This window comes from Rhinoraja longicauda, chromosome 35 (genome assembly GCF_053455715.1).
Source record: "Rhinoraja longicauda isolate Sanriku21f chromosome 35, sRhiLon1.1, whole genome shotgun sequence".
NCBI lineage: Eukaryota > Metazoa > Chordata > Chondrichthyes > Rajiformes > Arhynchobatidae > Rhinoraja > Rhinoraja longicauda.
In genome coordinates this window covers 15004900-15028112 of record NC_135987.1, presented here as the reverse complement: position 1 = coordinate 15028112, position 23213 = coordinate 15004900, and the positions used below count along the sequence as shown (strand labels likewise).

At 44.0% G+C, this 23213-nt stretch overlaps 1 protein-coding gene across 1 annotated transcript in view; it reads right to left on the bottom strand.

The window, feature by feature from the left end:
* Positions 1 to 650: 650 nt before the first annotated feature.
* The window catches only part of cdh23 (cadherin-related 23), a 694191-nt gene continuing 671628 nt past the window's right edge, over positions 651 to 23213 (bottom strand). Inside the window, exons 57-67 of the mRNA XM_078428607.1 lie at positions 19013 to 19264; positions 17667 to 17828; positions 16190 to 16446; positions 14575 to 14672; positions 13745 to 13865; positions 11179 to 11258; positions 9941 to 9981; positions 7498 to 7558; positions 6134 to 6263; positions 4620 to 4742; positions 651 to 2805 (exon numbers count right to left, since the gene is read on the bottom strand). Coding sequence (XP_078284733.1) covers positions 2482 to 2805; positions 4620 to 4742; positions 6134 to 6263; positions 7498 to 7558; positions 9941 to 9981; positions 11179 to 11258; positions 13745 to 13865; positions 14575 to 14672; positions 16190 to 16446; positions 17667 to 17828; positions 19013 to 19264 — 1649 coding nt within the window. The 3' untranslated portion in view covers positions 651 to 2481. The remainder of the gene's footprint in view (positions 2806 to 4619; positions 4743 to 6133; positions 6264 to 7497; positions 7559 to 9940; positions 9982 to 11178; positions 11259 to 13744; positions 13866 to 14574; positions 14673 to 16189; positions 16447 to 17666; positions 17829 to 19012; positions 19265 to 23213) is intronic.

Genomic DNA, 23213 nt, shown 5'->3' with positions numbered 1-23213 from the left:
ATCTAAGATCTATGTAGTGCTGGAGGGTATTAGCTTTCAGAAGCATTTGGACAAACTTGGATTATTTTCTCTGGAACGTCAGGCTGAGGGGAGACCTGATAGAAGTTTTTAAATTTTGAGAGGCATAGATAAGGTAGGCAGTCAGAACAGTGGAAATGACTCTGCAGTGCATAGCTTTAAGGGCAAAGTTTAAAGGAAATGTGCAGAACATGTTTTTTTGCAGAGTGGTGGGTGCCTGGAGTGTGCTGCCAGGGGTGGTGATGAAGGCAGATAGGACAGTGGCATTTTAGAGACTGTTAGATAGGAATGTAGATCACATGCAGGCAGATGAGTTTAACCTGGACCATGTCTGGCACTGACATTGTAGGCCAAAGGGCCTGTGGTCTACTGTTCCATGTTTCAATAAATTTGTTCTGTAGTCCACGTGCTTCTGAAGAATAACTCAGCTCTTAAAACACCGTAAAAAATATTTCTTTATGACAAGAAATTGTGTCTCTGTCTAACATCTACTGTGGTTCAATATCACCTAGCGTCCTGACACTTTGAAGGTTCTAGAGATGTTGTATGGTAAATTGTCACCTGTGCATTTCAACAGACAATCCTGTGTGCAGGGGATAGAGCTGTGGTCCAATGTACACTTTCATCACTGTTTAATAACTTTTTTTTAGAAGCGTGCTCTTAACAAAATACACACATATTCAGGAAAAGGATGTCATGCCTTGCAGTATCGGAGAATATCGTTTTGACAGGATTTTCAGAATAATGGAATCTCTTTGATGTCACCCATCTTAATTTTCAGAGAAGCCACCTATTGGGTAAATCATTGTTTACTTTATAGGTAGTATCTTGCATAAGTGGAAGTTTATATTTTTTGTATTGGAATTGGCTGGACCGATGCAATTGTAACCAGTAGATGTGGATTAGTTAAAGGCAGTATTGACCCTGGAGATGGCCCTAGATGTGTTGCTGTTTATAATGTATTGGGAATACATCAATGCTGTTAATGGTCCTGCCATTAACTCTATACTTTTCCACTTACATTCACCCTTCCAAAATCCAAATTTTAAACTTGCTCGGATTAAACTCCGTCTGCCATAGATCCTGCTCAGTCCGTCTCTACCAATCTGATCTCCCGGTGGCTCAGCACTTCAACTCCCCCTCCCATTCCCAATCTGACCTTTCTGTCCTGGGCCTCCTCCATTGTCAGAGTGAGGCCCAGTGCAAATTGGACGAACAGCACCTCAAATTTCACTTAGGCATTTTACACCCCAGCGGTATGAACATTGACTTCTCTAACTTCAGGTAGTCCCTGCTTCCCCTCTCTATCCCCTCCCCCTTCCCAGTGCTCCCACTAGTCTTCCTGTCTCCGACTACATCCTATCTTTGTCCCGCCCCCTCCTCTGACTTCAGTCTGAAGAAGAGTCTCGACCCGAAACGGCACCCATTCCTTCTCTCCTGAGATGCTGCCTGACCTGCTGAGTTACTCCAGCATTTTGTGTCTACCTTCGATTTAAACTAGCATCTGCAGTTTTTTGTCCTATAGATCCTGCTGTATTCTTTGTCAGCCTGAAAGAAGGCATTTGTATTTATGTAGTTTACAAAAAGGTTAGGTAAAAGAGTGGAGTTGAAAAGGTGGCCTGTGGGATTTAAGGTGTGGATTGGCCATTGGGATTGTGCACTGTTGAGTACCCCCAGTGCTGTGAAGTAACAAATTGTTTTCATTCAATTTCAGATGGGGGCATCACTGCTAAGGTGAGTGTGCTTTATTTTGTTGCTCTGAGAAAGTTGGAGTTTGATCCAACTCCAGCCACTTTGAAGAGAAGAATTAACCGTACCGATGCACCGCTGGAATCGGGCCAGGTAAGTAAGGGCCTCGGCCTTTTAGAACACAACAGTTTCTTGATCACTTTTATTTTATTTCCAGTTTTTTTTTTTGTACGCTGCATGTTAGAACAGCTTGCTTAGTAGTCTGTGATCTTGTCAGATTTACACTGGCAAGTGAGATTTCTAGAGGACATCTTCCCCTCCTCCCCCACATTCCCCAAAACACTTAAAACTCCCCCTCAGAGCTTGCTGAGAAAGTCAACTATTTCTCTTTTAAACTTGGATTTTGCTCCTTGTGTCTTTAGTGACCAAGTTGAGCCATTGAAATTAAAACTACAAATGGGGGTGGGAGAACAAGTTTTCACACACGCGGGTACACACTCACATACACCACTTTGAGTTCAAGCTGATGGCATCTGGTTACACATGACGGGGCTCCACCAGACTGAATCATCTTGATGATTCTGTACGTCTTCAGGCTTTAATTTGCATCGGGGCGATATCTTTCTGGTAGCGGCAGTGGAGATTGTTTGTGGTAATGGATCTTTTTGTACAGCTTCCCCTGACTGCGATAGCCGCTGAATACTGCTGCTAGGCTTTAACCCAGTCTGTCGTTTGTGTTAAAAGATTGGTGAGAATCACAGGTTGGCCCTGTTGTCAGAGTTCTGTGATTTCTAAAGGGATGTCCCTCACCCTTTCTTTCATCTTGTGCAGTGGGGTGGACTTTGCAGATTCAGTCCTGGTGTTTCTGTCTGTGTAGCTGCCACTCTCTGTGTTCAGGGTCTCCAGGGATCGGACCAAGACTTTCTGGTCATCCTCCGGCAAACTGTTGAGGTCGGAGGCCAGCAGGGTGCCGGTGCTGCCGTGGACCATGTGGATCCCATCAGGCCCTTTCAGCTCCACCGGGTGGCGATGCTTGAAGCGCAGGGTTCCTCGGCTGGGGGGCTTCTCGTCATCGTCCTCCATGTCGCTGGGGATCAGCTGGAAGAAGGTAAGGAGATAATGGCATTAGAGCCTAATACGGACGCTTACAGGGGCGGGACTGAGAAACCAACCACTTCTACACAACTGTACCAAAGATAGACACAGTGATTCAGCGGGTCAGGCAGCATCTCTGGAGCAGTTTGACGAAGAGTCCCGACCCGAAACATCACCCATCCTTTTTCTACAGAGATGCTGCCTGATCCGCTGAGTTACTCTAGAACTTTGTGTCTATCTCTGGAGAAAGTGGACAAGTGATGTTTCGGCTCTGTGTCCTTCTTCAGACTGATTGTAGTAGGGAGAGTGGGGAAGAAACTGGAAGTGAGAAAAAGAAGGATAAATCGGGGCCAGCAACAGATGACCTCAGACATTGTGCCACCTAGGCAACAAAGCAGGGTTTTGACTCCAACACTAAACTTGATCCACAGGAAATCCATGTTTACTTAGTGCACTCATGGTAGGCTTTCTGATTTTGGAAAGAACGAGGAGGGAACTTGCAGGAAAACCGTCCCTGGTTCATAGCTGACTCGACAAAAAAGTCTTAAAAACCTAGAGCAAGCTTGGGTTGCTCCATTACTCAACAAATGGAGCGACTTTTTAAAACATGGAATAAGGTTGCTTCTTAATTTGAAAAGGAAGGAGGTTATGGTAAGTTTGTATTGAACCCGATTCCAGTAAAATGTTCTTTTTAAAATATAGTAAAGATAGTAAAGTTCACATGAGGGGCAATTTATAGAGGCCAATAACCTGCAAACCTGCATGTCTTTGGGATGTGGGAGGAGACGGGACTACCCGGAGTAAACTCACGCGGTCATACAGACGACACCCAAGGTCAGGATGGATCCCGTGTCTGAGGTAGCTCCACCACTTGACGGTTTTGTCTTTATACATAACAATTATACATTGAACCAGAGATAGCTGCAGGTTCACAATACACCCTGGGGTGAAGGAAGTAGCCCATCTCTCCTCCACCTCTCCACAGTGCACCGTTCCACATTCTCTCCTCCACCTCTCCACAGTGCACCGTTCCACATTCTCTCCTCCACCTCTCCACAGTGCACCCACCGTTCCCTTCTCAAACTCATCAAAGATCACACAGGAAGAGATGCACAACACTCGATTTTCACTCCCAGCCGCCAAAAGTGACAAGCCACACTTCACACTGCAAACGTGGCTGGTTCCACACCATGTGTACCTCCAGCACAGACGACTGATCCCCGCTGGTGGTAGATTTGTAAGCCAGCCGGGCCGCAAACAGTTTCTTCAGCCGCAGGTAGTCATCCAGAACCACCTTCAAGAGGGAGCCCTTGAGGTAATGCACAGCAGGTAAGACACAGAGGTGGGAGACTGGTTATTATTTCACTGCTGTATCCTCCATTGCAGATCAATGTTTTCAGATCTCCTGAACTCTTTTAAATACCACAAACATCAAAGCATTGAAATAGCTTCAAAATAATCAGAATTGAATAGATATATATATAGAAGGTAAGAGTTTGTTCCTTTAAAAAGTCATTCAATTCACTTTTGAAACTTATTGAACCTGTTTCTGCATGTTCATCTTTTGCATGGTCATTACTTGGAACACTGCTTCAAAGTAAAATATATTTTCACTGCTGGCAGATCTGACCCTGGACACTTTCTCCTCATTGTGGAATCAAATTATTGCTTACATTTCCAAACTTTTTCTCAAAGAGCAAAATGGGTTTTTATTCGATCTCCAGCCTGCTGGCCCTTCTGCTTTCCAAGTTGTGTTCCTAAGTACGCTATAACGTTTTAGAATTCTTACAATAACAATGCACGGGGGAAAGCTGTACCTTGATCGGGCCTTCTCGCATGATCTGCCCGAGTTTTGCGATGCTGTCGTACTCCTGTATGGCTGCACGCAAGTACCGATCATCCTCCGGCTTGGATGCGGGAGGTTCACGTCCAAATGTTCCCTGTAAAAGAAAACAATGAGGTTTGGTTCTGTTACACAGTGTGGAGACAGGCCCTTCACGGCCCACTGAGGCCACACAGACCAGTGTACTCAAGACTCGCTTTGTACAATTTACAGAGGTCAAACCATCTTTGATCAGGCTTTACCTTGCACTAAACATTATTCCCTTATCATGTATCTATACACTGTAAATGGCCATCATGTATTGTCTTTCCGCTGGCGGGTTAACATGCAACCAAAGCTTGTCACTGTATCTTGGTGCACGTGACAATAAACAAAACTGAAGTGAGAGAAAATCCACATGGTAATTGGGAGAACGTGCAAACTCCACACAGACAGTACCTGTAGTCATGATTGAATCCGAGTCTCTGGCGCTGTAAGGTAGCAACATTAGCACTGTGCTGGCCCAGACTTAATGTTCTGACACACAGTGTTTTGACTGTCAACATCACTAATCTTGCAAGCACTTATCGAACTTAACATCAGGATTCCGTACAGAACTCCTGCTATTCCAATACCCTTCAGTTATTGGTCTCTCTGTGGATTCACTGTGCAAACCCACACAACATTAACTCAGGTAGACACAAAATGCTGCAGTAACTCAGCGGGTCAGGCAGCATCTCTGGAGAGAAGGAATGGGTGACGTTTCGGGTCGAGACCCGAAACGTCACCCATTCCTTCTCTTCAGAGATGCTGCCTGACCCGCTGAGTTACTCCAGCATTTTGAGTCTACCTTCGATTTAAACCAGCATCTGCAGTTTTCTTTCCAACACCAACTCAGCTCTGACTTCGATCTTAGCTCTGTCGCTGCTGCAAGCAAGCCTTTTCTTGTACCAGCACCACACTGCACTTGTGCACATGACAATAAACGTAACTCGAGTCTTCTACAGGGAGGTCTCAAACTGAAGGTAGAAACTACAGGCTCCTGGATCTTGAGTGCTCTCCGTATTAGGAATGGAGAATAATATTGGAATGCAGTCGATGCCTACATCCTCATGATTCCACCAAAAGAAAATATCTTCTTTTACCCTGGTTCTCTCCATGTTGCCAGCACATCAAGGTAAGAAGCTCTTGGGATGCTATTATTCCCTTGAATTAGCTTATTTGAGCTATGGAAAAGGCAAAGTTCCATTTAAAACCTTATTTTTTCCAACCACCCCGCTAAATCCTTCTGGATAGAGTTTGTTAGTCATCCCTTCCACAATGTAGACTTTTAAAAAAACAAAGGATCAAATGTTTAAGTGAAATTCTGATCTGTCAGCTAAAGTGGCGACACTTAAGTGTCTAGGCACTTGCTTCACTAAGTTTGTTTTGGTTTTTGGTCAATGTGCTGCACAAGGTGTCAGTCTGCAGCGTGGCTGGGCTGCTGGATGGTGGAAGAGAGAGACATACATGGGTCCTGGCTGGGCTGTTCCACAGATCGGTGATATCGCTGAGGTTCTCCGGTAGGTCATCTTCGTGATCAGCCTGAGCCGCCAGCTCCAGGTTCCTGCAGAAAGGATCGAGCCAAACGGGGTTTGCCCTGCAACGAGACATTTAGCAGTGAGGGATCCTCATACAGAAAAAACAAGTCAAGCCGATGAGAGCTAACTCTGTTTTATCTCACTTAATCATTTTGGCTGTCGAGAATCCATCACTACTAGAATTAATTTAATTGGCCTAGTATCAAATATTTGTGGAAAGAGGTTGCAAAGTTCAACCAAATTTCCATTCAGGAATGTGGAAGAGAGAGAGCAATGAATTGTAAATGCAAAATACTGTGACCACGAGGAATTCAAACTGGATTTATTTAGAATAGACAAGTTGGGCAGCAACTGTGAGGACAGAAAATGAGTTAATGATTCAGACCTTTTAACAGAACATGGATATGGACTGCCCAATAATAGCTGGATGGGGAAAAGAGGCAGATCTCTTATATAAGTTGACCATAAATGAATGCTACTTTAGGTGTGGTCTCACTGAGGCTCTAGCCAGAGAGGTCAAGAGAAAGGGGTCCAGAACTGATAATATTAACTGCCAATGTTGGAGCGATTTCCAGCATCCACAGTATTTTACACTCAAGATTAGACACAAAATACTGGAGTAACTCAGGTAGCATCTAGGGTAGAAGGAATGGGTAACGTTTTGTGTTGAGACCCTTCTTCTCATATAGTTCACTGCACTCTCTCACAGGCACACCTTTCGCTATCCATCACCCCACTAATTCTGTTGCTGCCTTCTTTAATGCACACAGTTACAGAACTGCTGAAACACCGAGACAATCATACAGAGATAGGGAAGGAAATATTAATATGCAAAACATGGATGGACGTTTTAAGATTTAGCTCCCCACATGTCTTTCCCTCCTTTCTACATACTTCAAAGCTTTGACTTAGCTTTTGGTAACCCCACAACTCAATTGGCCAGGTGTTACATTTTAGTGGGTCGCACAGAATGCTTTTGGATGTTGTAATTTGCTAAGGTGAGCAGAATTACTTGGGTTACTTCAGAAGAAGTTTTCTTTCAAACCCCTAGGGTTCTCATGATGATAACAGTAATCTTTTTAGGTATGGTCAACAGAAGAAGACAATTGTCAGGTAGGAAAACTACAAATGGCCCACTGAATATCTTATAAACTGGGGGGAGGGACAAACAAATGTTCTTCAAGTGTTATTAATTTAGACACTCGTTTCTCAAATAAACTCTGCATTAACAATGTTAATCGCTCAATACTGACACAGTGTGTGGAATCTTTGTTGATCCCTCACTGGACTTACCCTTCAAATGAATACTTGTTGGTGTTTGGCATGTCCAATATGTCCATAAACCCTTGATTACCTGAACAGAAACACATGTAAAGTTTCAGAATGTTTTTCAAAGTGCAAGTTTGCTCTGCAGATTAATGAGTATGTCCCACATTCTTGATTTGACACCTTCAAGTTCTTGGGTGCAGTGGCAATGGAGAGACTAACAGAAAATGACTTGGATAGAGAAACTGTAGAGACACTTATCAGATTAAGTGGCAAAACACAAGTGAACCGTTGACTGAAGAAGCCATACAATAATGATAAAAATATTGGTAATTGGGAAGAGGGCAGGGAAAGTTATGGAACAAAGGAGTTAACAAACTAATTAATGAAGAGCTGTCTAACTGATTCCCATCTTAATGCTCTAAATGTATTAAAGTGGTGAATTGAGAGTGCCCCAAACTGCAGAGAAGCAAATCAACAGACAATCTATGGCTTGTGCGGCCATAAAGCATACAGTGAACAAATTTAAGAGTTTTTGCCGCTCGCTCTAACCCTTAAAGGTGAAGTAATTTCAGTGAATATTAAATTAACTTCCACAATTACCACACAACCAGTGGCTTTAAATCGGAACGTCATTTTCATAGTATTTCTCACTGAAGGCCAGTTGTTTAGCTTCGTGCCTGGTTGTGAGGTAAACATGCCTCGCCATACAGTGTAGAAACTAGGTTTTATTTAAGGGACATGCGTACTGAACTTTGCCATTAAAACCCTACAAAAGATGTAGAGATAAAAAATAATCTGAATTGATTCTTCCTTATTTATTTACAGATACAGTGCGGAAACAGGCCCCTTTGGCCCACTGGGTCCGCGCCGACCAGTGATCCCTGCACATTAACGCTATCCTACGCCCTCTAGTGACAATTTTTACATTTACCAAGCCAATTAACCTACATACCTGAACGTCTTTGGAGTGTGGGAGGAAACCGAAGATCTCAGAGAAAACCCACGCAGGTCATGGGGAGAACGTGCAAACTCCGTACAGACAGCACCCGTTGTCAGGATTGAACCCAGTCTCTGGATTCGCTGTGCCACCGTGCCGTCCTCTGGTAGTACAAGTGGACAACTTGCAATCATTGATAAAAATGTGATGCAGGTTTGCACAAAGCAAGGTCCCAGAGACAGCACTGTATGGATAGTCAGATCATCCTGGTGGAACAACATTGGCCAACCTACCTGGTAAACTCCTGCTGCTCAAATAGAGCATCTCACCAAGGGAAACGGTCAGACAGATCCTTGAATGAATAATCAACACAAAATCATGCTACACTTCTTTGGAATACCACTTAAGTGGCTCACTGTAATGTAAGGGTTAAAAAAGACTTTTCAGCTGAAGGTTTGTCTGCTAATAGCCTCTATATTGAGCAAGCAAGCTCACTGAGAAAATAAACTGGGTGCTCAGAAAAATAATTGGACTTACTTGGAAGATCTGATAAATCTTGAGCCCTCACATCATGCTGGCAAGGGCAGATGCTGGCAAGATAAGTCAAACTTTTCTACTCGGAGATTTCTAACTCTAACTCAGCTCCGAATGTAACAAATAATCCCTGTTGCCATCACTAAGGAGGTTACTAGTTTTAAAAAACATAGTTGACTGTTCCTTGTAGATTAGAGAAGAAGTGTGAGCGTATTCAATATGTAAGTGCCTGTGCGAGTGAGTCAGCTCACTGGACTTTTCTCCACAGACAGGGATCCACAATGGTGACAGGACCCTTGAGTTCTCCAGACCAGCCATTGCAAGCTGGAGTTTCCAATGGACCGAAGGGCGTGGGGCTCGTATCAGTGAAGAACTGACGAACAGAAGGCTGAGAGATTTACAGCTTAATTAATCTATTAATAATTTAACTGTTTGTCATTGTACTCTAATACACATAGTTTCTTCTGCTCACTGCCCTCCCTGGAGCACCTGTTCAGCCTACGCTGCCTCAGTAGAGCAGGCAAAATAATAAAAGATCCATCCCACCCCGGCCACCGTCTGTTTGTTCATCTGCCCTCTGGTCGACGTTTCAGGTCGATCAAATCCCGAACAAACAGACTTAAGAACAGTTTTTACCCCAGGGCCATACGAGAACTGAACACTACCTTCTGCACTAGGCAACACTGTTAAAACTTTTGTACTTAATATAATTGTATTTATTTGTTTTTGCATTTATTGCATATATGTTTTTACGCACCGTCAGGATTGGCTATTTTTTAATTTCGTTGTACTCGTTGCAATGACAATAAATGAATATTATTATTATTATTATTATTGAAGTGTTCTTTGTCAATCATTGATTGGACTCCTTGTATCATTACATTTACGTGCTCAATCTACCATGGCCCATCAACTCTCATACTTCCAACTCAGGAATTGGCTATAGGCTAAGCTGATGTCAAGTGCTTTGGATTACTTACCCTGTGCATTACTTACCAGTGGAACCTGCTACAATGGCCTTCAACTTTCTTTTGTGCCTGTTGACAATGAACAGAGAGATGCTTTCATTATTTGGAGCCAGCTGCATCGTATTTTGAAGGGAGGACACATGTACTGGGGAGATCGAAGGAAACACTGTCCCCGAACGTAAAGAAGAGCTATTGAGATACACAGAGATGGTGAACACACAGTCTTTTTCCCAGACTGACTTTGTGCATCAAGAAATAGATGAACACCAAATGCTGGAGTAACTCAGCGGGACAGGCAGCATCTGTCCCGTTGAGTTACTCCAGCATTTTGTGTCTATCTTCTGTTTAAACCAGCATCTGCAGTTCCTTCCTGCACAAGAAATAGATGGAATTGGTTTGAGGTGAGAGGGGAAAGATTTAAAAGGGGCAACTTTTTCACACAGTGGGTGGTACCTATTTGAAACAAACTTCGAGAGGAAGTGATTTGAGACAGGAACTGTAATAACATTTTTAATACATTTTGATAGGTACGTGGGTAGAAAGAAAGTTGGGCTGAAGAGTTTATTTCCGTGCTCTTTGCCTCCATGAATCCTCATCACACTGATTTCAAATCCACTCTTCTTGCAGCTACACCCCTGGTTTCAAATTCTCCCCCTCTTTATATATATATATACCCTGCCGGACTGGAACTGAGGAGAGTCACTATTTAAAGTCTCCATAGGAAAATAACTACAGATCGAAGGTATCACAAAATGCTGGAGTAACTCAGCGGGTCAGGCAGCATCTCAGGAGGGAAGGAATGGGTGACGTTTCGGGTCGAGACCCTTCTTCAGACTGATGTCAGACTTTGCATTTTTCCCCTCAAGATTCTAGCATTTGATTTAGATTTAGTGATACAGCGCGGAAACAGGCCCTTCGGCCCACCGAGTCCGCGCCGCCCAGCGATCCCCGCACATTAACACTATCCTACACACACTAGGGACAATTTTTACATTTACCCAGCCAATTAACCTACATACCTGCACGTCTTTGGAGTGTGGGAGGAAACCGAAGATCTCGGAAGAAAACCCACGCAGGTCACGGGGAGAACGTACAAACTCCGTACAGACGGCGCCCATAGTCGGGATCGAACCCGAGTCTCCGGCGCTGCATTCGCTATAAGGCAGCAACTCTACCGCTGCGCCACCGTGCCGCCCTTTGCAGTTCCTTTTGTTCATTATTACCTTTGAGATCTTGTACAATGTAAATATGAAGCAAGGCACTTACACTGTTCTGTAATACCAATTCATGAAGATGAACAGCATGGTAGCTAGGAACAGCAACACTGCGAGAATAATTATTGCCATCTGCGAAAGGGAAGAAAGATGACATAGCACTTCGAAACATTCCAGCCAATGCATTAGTTTATCATGCAGTTATTTTAATAATGGATTCGTACAATAATCATTTGATTTATTGTAGATAAATGATTCCTATGACCTATCTACAACTGCATTAAAATAGCGAACAACTCATAAGGTACACCTTAGTTTTTTTTCATCCTGTAAGGCTAAGGTTTTTAACCTATTTTCATTTACTGTTCAAGTGAGTTTTAACCGGGTGTGATATTTTCCACTGAATGGTGACAACACCAATTACTGGAACGTTCCAGCTGTCAAAGGTGGGCAGAAGATTCTGGGAAGCAAGAACAATATGTGCTGCTTCCTCGGTACCTCCCATTGAATCTCATCTGATATGTAATAAAATGGTTGGACAGACAGACTGTTGCACCAAATAGCACCAAAGTAAATCGCATCATAATGTCAGAGAAATGTACAGTACCGAAACAAGGCACTTTTACTTATCTGATCTCTGCTTCGTCTTTCAGTTTCAGCTTATCTTTCTGTTCCTTTCTCCCTTTAACTTGGTCTTAAATTCATCCGTGCTTAAGTAAACCAAATTTTCTTCAAAACCTAAGAATATCAGACATACCAGCAGAGGTAGAGTATATAATCCCTTGGTCATGGCTAATCGGATTTGTGACCAGCTAATGTTTCCTGCGTCATCTCCATGATAATTGATGTATCTTATCATCCAAATCTTTGTCTTGGATGCTCTCAATGCTTTTCTGCATCCCTGAAGTTGAGAATTCCAAATATTCACAACTCTGAGAGAAAAATATCTCACTCATAAGTGAGAGGAGCAGAATTAGGCCATTTGTCCCATCATGCCTGCTTCGCCATTCTATCTCTCCCTCCTAACCCCGTTCTCTTGCCTTCTCCCCATAACCACTGACAAATCAAGAGTCTATCTATCTCTGCCTTAAAAATATTAATTGACTTGGCCTCCAATCTTCCTGTGGCAAAAAAATCCAGATTCACCACCCTCTGAATGAAGAAATTCCTCCTCTCCTTCCGAAAGGAACGTCCTTTAATTTTGAGCCTATGTCCTCTAGTTTCAGACTCTCCCACTAGTGGGAACATCCTCTCCACATCCACTCTATCCAAGCCTTTCACTATTCAGTTTCAATGAGGTCATCCTTCTAAACTCCAGCAAGTACGGGTCAAACACTAATCATATGTTAACCCACTCATTCCTGGGATCATTTTTGTAAACCTCCTCTGGACCCTCTCAAGAGCCAGCACACATCCTTCCTCAGGTATGGGGACCAGAAATGGCTCACACTTCACCACAGTCTTAAAATGGGCGATCCCTCATCCCATGAACCAACACAGTAAACGATCCATAGACAAAGAAGATTATAGTTACTGCTTCTTCAGATCAGATGTGATCAAAGTTGCACACTACTGTAGTGGGACTTCCCCACTGCTGTGCAATTAGGGCCTCTTACCTTTGATAACTTAAAGAAAGATAATTATAATCGTCTGCAAAATAAATAATTACATCTCTGTGGTGCCATTCATAAACCCAGGATATCAAAATGCTCTCTGCAGACAATTAATTATTTCTGATGTCACTGTCAGTTTGTGCAGAGCTATTCCCACTAACTGCATGGAGAATTTGATGAGCTCAAGCTGGGAGTAGGATAAATGGGAAGAAAGCTTCCTCCAAACAGGGGTATGAGATCTTTTATGTCTGCTGTCACAAAGCAGACATAGGGCCACAGTTTAAGAATAAGGGGTAGGCCATTTAGAACTGAGATGAGGAAAAACTTTTTCAGTCAGAGAGTTGTGAATCTGTGGAATTCTCTGCCTCAGAAGGCAGTGCAGGACAATTCTCAATGCATTCAAGAGAGAGCTAGATAGAGCTCTTAAGGATAGCGGAGTCAGGGGGTATGGGGAGAAGGCAGGAACGGGGTACTGATTGAGAATGATCAGCCATGATCACATTGAATGGCGTTGCTGGCTCGAAGTGCCGAATGGCCTCCTCCTGCACCTATTGTTTTTATTGTCTATTGTCTGTCTAATTATTTGCCTAGTTTAGAGATATAGCGCGGAAACAGGCCCTTCGGCCCATCGAGTCCGCGCCAACCAGCAATCCCCGCACATTAACACTATCTTACACACACTAGGGACAGTTTATATTTTACACCAAGCCAATTAACCTACAAACCTGTATGGCTTAGGAGTGTGGGAGGAAACCGGAGATCTCAGAGAAAGCCCACGCTGTCACGGCGATAACATACAAACTCCATACAGACAGCACCCGTAGTCGGGATTGAACCCAGTCTCGACACTAGAAGCACTATAAGGAGGCACCCTACCACTGCGCCTCAATATCCGAAATATTCAAGCAACGTAAAGATTTTTTCCACCGTGTTTTCTAAACAATGTTAGGCATGAGAGTAAAGGCATTATCTCGGTTGACACTAAGCCTCCCAATGAAGCATTACCTGCAAGGATGTCATATCATGAGCTGCTCTGACAGTCACAGCTGGCTGGACATCGAGGACATTGTAATTCCGGAACAGATTCCTTAGTTGTTCCTTATTTTCGTCAATCATTTGTATTACTCTGCAACGGAAGAGTTCTGTGAGCTTGGTAAAAGTGGACAATGAAACAGAATAAGCATTCTCAGTTTCCTTGTGCAAATCCTTGAGATGCAGCATTGGTAATTTGCACATCATCCATATCCCTCAATTCCCCACGCAATGTGTCCATTCAAAAGTCTCTTAAATTGGGTGAATTAAATCCCCCAACTGCTGAGAAGGATCTCTCCAGAGCTGCACAGAATGTAGGTCTCCAGAAATGCCTAAACCACTGTGCAGTAACCATTGTACCCTTGTTCCTCGATGTAGTACCAAACCTTAGATGTTTTTCACTACATTAAAGGTGCTATGTAAATGCAAACCAAAGAATGCAGACGCTGGAAATATAAAGTCAAAACAGAAAATGCTGTATAAGTACTCGGTGGGCTGAAGGAGCCTGTTTCCATGCTGTATCTCTGAAGTCTACATATACAATTAGTACAGCGCAGGTGGGTGGCAGAATTGATGGGGATATGAGAAGAACAGGTCACGGAGAAAATCAGTGAGCTGGCATTGACTCAATGGGCCAAAGGCTTGCTACATCGTAAGGAAATTCCTTCCAGTCTCAGTTAAGACGGAAATTTTCTGCATGGCACACCTGGAAAAAGCTGGGAGCTCTCGGTGCCAGAGGGGATTGGGACACGTTTTGACACTTTGCAGCAGTGGTAAAGACTGACGTCTAGCTGTGGACTCACCGCTCCACGTCCAAGATCCGGTTGGATTCCTTGTGCACCACATGGATCAGCACATCGGTCTGGGCAAAATTCACCCGGCCCTTTTGATCGACATGAAACTATAAATGCAAACGCAAAGTGGTCAGTGATGGAGAATTGACACCTGATTTAGACAATAGACAATAGGTGCAGGAGTAGGCCATTCAGCCCTTCGAGCCAGCACCGCCATTCAATGGGATCATGGCTGATCACTCTCAATCAGTACCCCGTTCCTGCCTTCTCCCCATACCCCCTCACTCCGCTATCCTTAAGAGCTCTATCCAGCTCTCTCTTGAAAGCATCCAACAAACTGGCCTCCACTGCCTTCTGAGGCAGAGAATTCCACACCTTCACCACTCTCTGACTGAAAAAGTTCTTCCTCATCTCCGTTCTAAATGGCCTACCCCTTATTCTTAAACTGTGGCCCCTTGTTCTGGACTCCCCCAACATTGGGAACATGTTTCCTGCCTCTAATGTGTCCAATCCCCTAATTATCTTATATGTTTCAATAAGATCCCCCCTCATCCTTCTAAATTTACACATCAGCTGCATGAGAGGAATAAATTGGGAAGATGCACAGAATCTCTTGCCCAGAGTGGGGGATTCGAGGAACTGAGGACAGACAGTAGGTTCAAGGTGAAGGGTAAAAAATTTAATAGGAATAACTTTTTCACACAAAGGGTGGTGGGTGTATGTAGCAAGCTGCCAGAGGAGGTCGTTGAAGCAGGGACGTTTAAGAACCAGACAGGTACATGGATAAGATATTTGGAGGGATATGGACCAAACACAGGCAGGTGGAACTAGTGTAGTTGGGACATGTTGGCCAGTGTGGGCAAGTTGGGCCGACATGTTTCCACACTGTATCACTCCATGACTATGACAAACATCTCCCTTGACATGCAGCTTAACCAGAAGACCAACTCTCCCCCTACCCTGCCCCATCTGTGCCAGAAACTCCCATGCAACCCAGTTGATTAGATTGTATTTGAGTCTTGACGAGATTTACAGGACCAGTCATCTTCTCCAATGTTCACCCTTGAGACCACCCTGAACCTGATGGAGTGAAATCCCCTCCCCTGCCGTAAGTTCTGATAATTCAACAATTAAGGGAATGCCAATACCAACTCACTAAGGATCACCTAGGAAGGAACCGAAGACAATAGACAATAGACAATAGGTGCAGGAGTAGGCCATTCGGCCCTTCGAGCCAGCACCGCCATTCAATGTGATCATGGCTGATCATTCTCAATCAGTACCCCGTTCCTGCTTTCTCCCCGTACCCCCTGACTCCGCTATCCTTAAGAGCTCTATCTAGCTCTCTCTTGAATGTATTCAGAGAATTGGCCTCCACTGCCCTCTGAGGCGGAGAGACACAAAAAGCTGGAGTAATTCAGCCCATCAAGTCTACTCCACCATTCAACCATGGCTGTTCTATCTTTCCCTCTCAAGCATTCTCCTGCCTTCTCCCCGTAACCCCTGACACCCGTACTAATGCCCTCTGGTCTTCGATTCCCCAACTCTGGGCAAGAGACTGTGTGCATCTACCCGCTCTATTCCTCTCATGATTTTATGCACCTCTATAAGATCAATCAATCACCTGCACATCATCTGTGTTGACGATGGCGCCAGTGATGTTGGAAAGCAAATGGATGAATTGCTCGCCAAACTCCCGCACCCTCTCCGGGATTTCGTTGATGACAATCTTGACTCGCTGGTCATCCCTCAGGATGTAAATGCCGATCACTGACGTGTCGTTATGTCCAGCCAGGTCTGACGCCATGATGTCTACCAGGAAATACCCGGGACTGTAGGCTGTGAAGAGGTCAAAGGTCCTCACAATCCCATCATTCTCCCCTGCAAATGGAGTCAAGGATTATACATTTAACACGTGGGATTCTTCAGCAACGGTTCCAATGTCTTCCATCAACAAATGATGGGATCTGCAAGACCTACAGAGGGTGGACACAAAGGGCCCGTTCCCTTTTGTCAATAGCCATGTTAAAATGATTGAACGTACAGGAACAGGCTCTTCGGCCCACAATGTCTGGGCTGTACATGATGCCAAGTTGTTCTCCCTGCTTGGATGTAATCCACATCCCCTTGTTCCCTGCATATTTATAATACTATCTAAAAGCCTCTTAGGTACCCCTATTGCATCTGACTGCTGGAGGGATTACATGGGAATTGAAGATCTTATTCGTCGGGAATTCACTGCATGATAGATAATGAAACCATCTCGCTTAAATAGTAGTATTGGGGCACCAGGTCTCTTTGGGTAGGGTTGTGAACCAATAGCTGGGAAGTGCGATTAACCAGGCCCATGGTTGGCCACCCTGAACCTGATGGAGTGAAATCTCCCTCCCTTGCCGTAAGTTCTGATAATTCAACAATTAAGAGAATGCTAATACCACACTCACTAATTGCATTTCACAAGTTGACCTTGAATAGAATAACAAAGATGGGAGAAGGTGCAGTTTACATCACAGGGCATTCTTATTTTCCGTGAAATAGGTTCACTCCTGCGTATCTTTCCATATGACGACTAAGGCGTGTTGTATGAGTAGTGAAGTCGCAAACAGCAGGGTGGTTCTGGAACTCTGCTGCCTCCATTTTGTTTGCAGTTAGGTTATCTGATGTGACAATCATTGTACAGCGTCTACACCAGGGCACATTATAACAATTACCAGCAAGCTCAACAAAGGGAAATACGGTTAGATGAGCAGAAATCTGGTCAAAGAAGTTGGTTTCTAGCTTTGGTAGTGGACCAGAGTGTGTTTACGGAGAGAATACTAGAATTTTGAAAAAATATGGATAAAATGACCAATTATTATCTCTCCCTCTCCTGAAACCTTTCTTTGACTAGTCCTCTGGTCACCCTTTCCAATATCTATTTTGCCGACTGTTTTTGTGTGAGCCCGTGTGAAATGCTTTGGGAATGATCAAATCTGAAGCATGACATATTAAGGAGAGCTAAAAGCATTGGAAACGGCAGCTCACACCAACTTGTTAAGTGCTAACATTGATAACATCAAATGCTTGGTGTTAGGGTTTCACAGTGAAGCACATGATCCTACCAACGATGAAGACATTCCCAACATCTTCAGAATCGTTGAACTGCTGCTTAATGTAGCGGATGTTAATGATCTGATAGAAAACCAGGCTGTTGTTTCCAATGTCAGTATCATAGGCCTTTACTCTGATCAGTTCCGAGCCCACTTTAGCATCAGTGGCAACACCTGCAGTGGGGAGACAGATCCATTAGTATCCAAACAGAAATGGGATCTGAGGAAAGCACCATCAAATAACATTGGATAGACAAGGAACTGCAGGTATTAAGAATAACATTTACATGCGGTGGAAATGTGGGAGATCATTAGGACCAAACACGGCTGTCTGTCTTTGTAGATCAATCAAAGACAGATCTGTATAGATTATAGATAGGAAATATCTTTGTTTAGTTTAGTTTAGAGATACAGTGTGGAAACGGGCCCTTCGGCCCAATGAATCCGCACGGACCAGCTTTCTGTATGGAGTTGATCTCCCTGTGAAAGCCTGGGGTTTTTCCTCTCACACTCCACAAAGACGTGTGGATTTGTAGGTTAATTGGCTTCTGTAAATTGTCCCTGGTGTGTAGGATGGAACTGGTGTACGGGCGGTCGTTGGTTGGCGTGGATTCGGTGGGCCAAAGGGCCTGTTTCTCCGTGGTATATTTAAGAATTTCATTGTTAAATCTGGGACATATGACAATAAAACATACTTTTGAAACTAAAACTAAAAACTCCATGTTGATGTTAGTGACCTGGGGGCTTGAAGTCCCTATAAATGGAAAGATGTTCTCTCCATCTACCATACTAAACTATTTCATTTATCATTATCTGGTCACCCTCAGTCGCTTTGCCAGTAAAAACGAGGTCAGTGCACTCAGTATATCCTGATATGAATAACTTCTCAGTTTTAGAATAACCTTCTCTCAAGCCTCTATAAAATGACGACCAGAAATGTAGTCACTGTTACGATCAAACCAAAAACTCACTACATTTGATGTAAGTTTTCTCACCGTTAGTTTTTCTGTAAATGCCCTTATTAATCTCTGCTGTTGCTTACACATATTTGTTTGTTCGTTCTCTCCGTGAGTTTCCCCAGGTGCTCCACTTTCCTCCCACAGTCTAAAAACGTACAGGTTTGCGAGCTAATTGGCTTGGTAAAATTGTAAAAAAATGTCCCTGGTGTGTGTGCAGGATGGTGCTGGAGTTCAGGACCGCTGGTCGGCATGGATTCGGTGGGCCGAAGGGCCTGTTTCCGTGTTGTATCTCTGAACTAAACAAAACTAAACATCCCTTTACCCCTCTGCCCTATTGAGGCTCCGACCCAAATGGCCACTAAACCGTACACTTATCCGTGTAGATGTGAGCAAACTCACCAGCTGTGTACTCAGACTTGGTGAATATCGGCGGCTGGTCATTGATGTCCCCCAGGATGATCCGAACCTCCTGGAGGGTGAGGTCGGTGCTGGGGTCAAAGACCCGACCCTTCTGCCTTGAAGACCTCCAGTTGCGGTTGCTGGAGGCCTTGACGATGATGGTGTAGAATGGGTCCGTTTCTCGATCCAGGTCATTCACCACCTTGAGAAGCCCATTCCTGTTCAGATGAAAGTTGTTGTCCGGATCTCCAGCTGTGTTGAAGCACATTTCAATGAACATCTTTCCAAGCAAACACATTAAGATCATCTTCGAACGCTGCATCAATGAATGACAGAGTCAAAAGCTGCTTTGTTTTCCCCACCAATGTGGGCTTGCCAACTCTGGTTGTATGGGCTGTGAGAGCTTTTGTTACAAAAGTCTCCAACTGCCCAGACCTACAGGTCATAGAGCCATGCAGAACTTCCCTCTGGAAGGCGACTCCGGACTGTCAAAGCAGCCACAGCCAGACATAAAAAACAGCTTTTTTTCCACGAGTGGTAGTTCTACTCAATAACCAAAGTCTGTCGTTTCTTTTTTGCTCTGGTTTATTTTCACCCACATGGTTAGACCGTAATGTTGTATCCTTATTGTTTTGATGTGGTTATGCTTTATTCTTAATTGTTAACTGTATGTTTGTGTTGTCATTTGGGAGCGGAGCACCAAGGCACATCCCTTGTATGTGCACATACTTGGCCAATAAACTTATTCATTCATTCATCATTCATTCATTCATTCAGTACAGATATGGGCCCCAAGGTTCCACCATCGATGCTGACTATCAAGCACCCACCTACCTACATTAACCACATCCACCTACACTTCATAGAGTCATAGAGTCATAGAGTCCTACAGCACAGAAAGAGGCCCATCGTGTCCGTGCCGCTGCATAATCACTGCATTCCCACCACTCCCCTGTCCCTGTGGGACAATTTACAGTGGCCAATTAACCTGCCACTTCCATGTCTTTGTGCTGCCGGATATATGTTTCTTTTCAGCTGTCTTCCCACATTAATTTTAAGCTGCCTTATCATATCATATCATATATCTACAGCCGGAAACAGGCCTTTTCGGCCCTCCAAGTCCGTGCCGCCCAGTGATCCCCGTACATTAACACTATCCTACACCCACTAGGGACAATTTTTACATTTACCCAGCCAATTAACCTACATACCTGTACGTCTTTGGAGTGTGGGAGGAAACCGAAGATCTCGGAGAAAACCCACGCAGGTCACGGGGAGAACGTACAAACTCCTTACAGTGCAGCACCCGTAGTCAGGATCGAACCTGAGTCTCCGGCGCTGCATTCGCTGTAAAGCAGCAACTCTACCGCTGCGCTACCGTGCCGCCTTGGTGTCATTACGCAATTGGAAGGGTCTTACCAGTCAAGCAGACATTTTTCTCCCATATTCATTTATTCTTAACAACCGAAAGTCAAAATTCAAAGAGATAAATTACAATAATTTTTTCTTCACATTGGCCTAAGAGTATGTATGTAGCCATGTTGCTTCATAACCCGGAGTTAAATCTTTGTTATACTTAAAGGTTCCAGGGTAATTCTGGAGAGTAAAGAAACATAGAAACATCGAAAATAGGTGCAGGAGGAGGCCATTTGGCCCTTCGAGCCAGCACCGCAACCCAACATAATTCATCTGCTTATCGCCTGTACAGTTTAATCAGTTGTTTCCTCAATGCTTTAAAGCTCCTGTAAGTGACCAATTGATAACCCCATTCCCAGCGGTCAATGGTGTAACAATGGAAAGAGTTTTGTGACGGGGACCCTCCTCTGGAGTTGAAATAAGAGATTGAAGGTGAAGGTACAGAAGCAAGGCGTAGGCCCAAAGATAACAACTTAATTGATTTACCCTTGAAAGAATTTCCTGGCACATGGAAATTTACACAATGGCAGGAATTGTAGATGAAGGATGTGATGGACAAATTGGCTGAGATTGGGATTTGAAGTTCCAGACCAAATGATCACCGGCATTAGAATTACTGGTGGGGGACAGAGAGGGGCAATATGAACACAGGAACCTGTGTTGGATAGGGTAGGAGAACCTTGTATACGTAAGGCAGGCGAAGTCATGGAGTGATTATGGAGAAGACAATGATGATTTTAACTATCATGTGTTCGCATTCAGTCGGCAAGGATTAGAAAAATGCTGGATTTTCGTTTGTTCCTTCATTAATCCGTTCCAGGCAAGGGCAACATTTATTGTCCACCTTAATTGCCCCTTCCTTGGCCATTTCAGTAGACACTGAGGTTTGTAGGAAGGCACTGCAGATGCTGGTTTACACCGAAGATAGACACAAAATGCTGGAGTAACCTAATTTGAGGAAGGACATCCTTGTAATTGAGGCAGTGCTGCGTAGGTTCACGAGATTGATCCCTGGGATGGCGGGACTGACATATGAGGAAAGATTGAAAAGACTGGAGTTTTGAAGGATGAGAGGGGATCTTATAGAAACATATAAAATTATAAAAGGACTGGACAAGCTAGATGCAGGAAAAATGTTCCCAATGTTGGGCGAGTCCAGAACCAGGGGCCACAGTCTTAGAATAAAGGGGAGGCCATTTAAAACTGAGGTGAGAAAAAACCTTTTCACCCAGAGAGTTGTGAATTTGTGGAATTCTCTGCCACAGAGGGCAGTGGAAGCCAAATCACTGGATGGATTTAAGAGAGAGTTAGATAGAGTTCTAGGGGCTAGTGGAATCAAGGGATATGGGGAGAAGGCAGGCACGGGGTATTGATTGGGGACGATCAGCCATGATCACAATGAATGGCGGTGCTGGTTCAAAGGGCCAAATGGCCTCCTCCTGCACCTATTTTCTATGTTTCTATGTTAGCGGGACAGGCAGTAACTCTGGAGAGGAATGAGTGACATTTTGGGTCGAGATCCTTCTTCAGACTGAGAGTCAGGGGTGAGGGAAACTAGAGATAGGGAAGGGTACAAAGTGAATTTAAGACGTGAAAAGGACAGATCAAAGCAGATGGTGATCAAGGAAATGTAGAATGGTTCATTGTTGGCTGAGGGAAAGGTGCCAGCATTTGGCCCATGTCCCTCCAAACCTGTCCTATCCATGTACCTGTCTAACAGTTTCTTAAACGTTGGGGTAGTCCCTGCCTCGACTACCTCCTCTGGCAGCCTGTTCCATACACCCACTTTGTGTGAAAAAGTTACCCCTCAGATTCTTATTAAATCTTTTCCCGTTCTTTTCTTTGTTTTGTGTTGGTTGTGATTGTGGGTGAAATTGTTTATTTTTATTGCTCTATTGCTGGACTGTGTGTGACCTTTCATTTCACTGCACATCTTGTGTGTGCATGTGACAAATAAACTTGACTTGACTTGACTTCAGCCTATATCCTCTGGTCCTTTTTTCCCCTACTCTGGGCAAAAGACTCTGTGCATCTACCCGATCTATTCCTCTCATGATCTTATACACCTCTATAAGTTCACCCCTCATCCTCCTGCGCTCCAAGGAATAGAGTCCCAGCCTACTCAACCTCTCCCTGTTGCCCTCTAGCTGTGGTACCATCCTCGTAAATCTTCTCTGTACCCTTTCCAGCTTGACAACATCTTTCCTATAACACATTGCCCAGAACTGAACACAATACTCTAAATGTGGCCTTGCCAACGTCTTATACAACTGCAACATGACCTCCCAACTTCTATAGTCATGTATAGATTGGACTGGGTGAATATAACAGACTTGCTTCTTTGAAATGCACTCAACCAGATAGGATTATAACAACGTGATAGTTTCAGGTCACCATTACTGATAGCTTTTAAATCCATTTAAATTAATTACTTGAAGTTAAATTACCCAATTGCGGTGATGGAAATTGAACATGGTCCACATCTCCAGATACGCTCGAATAAATCTGCTGGAAGTGACTAACTGATGATCCCATCCCCTGGAACTGCAAGGGTCAATGGTGTAACAATAGAAAGTGTTAAGTGACAGAGGCTCTCAGATGAAATAAGAATTGTGTACACTCTCTCCCTGTTGTGTGTGTGTGGGGGGGGGGGGGGAGAGAGTGTAAGCAGGCCATGACAGTCTGAGGTTTGGGGGGTTATATTCTGAGGCTGAGCTATGTGATTACTGTTGTACTTCATCTGTTATACCTTTGTTTTGACTCTGGACTTTCCACAAGTACACGT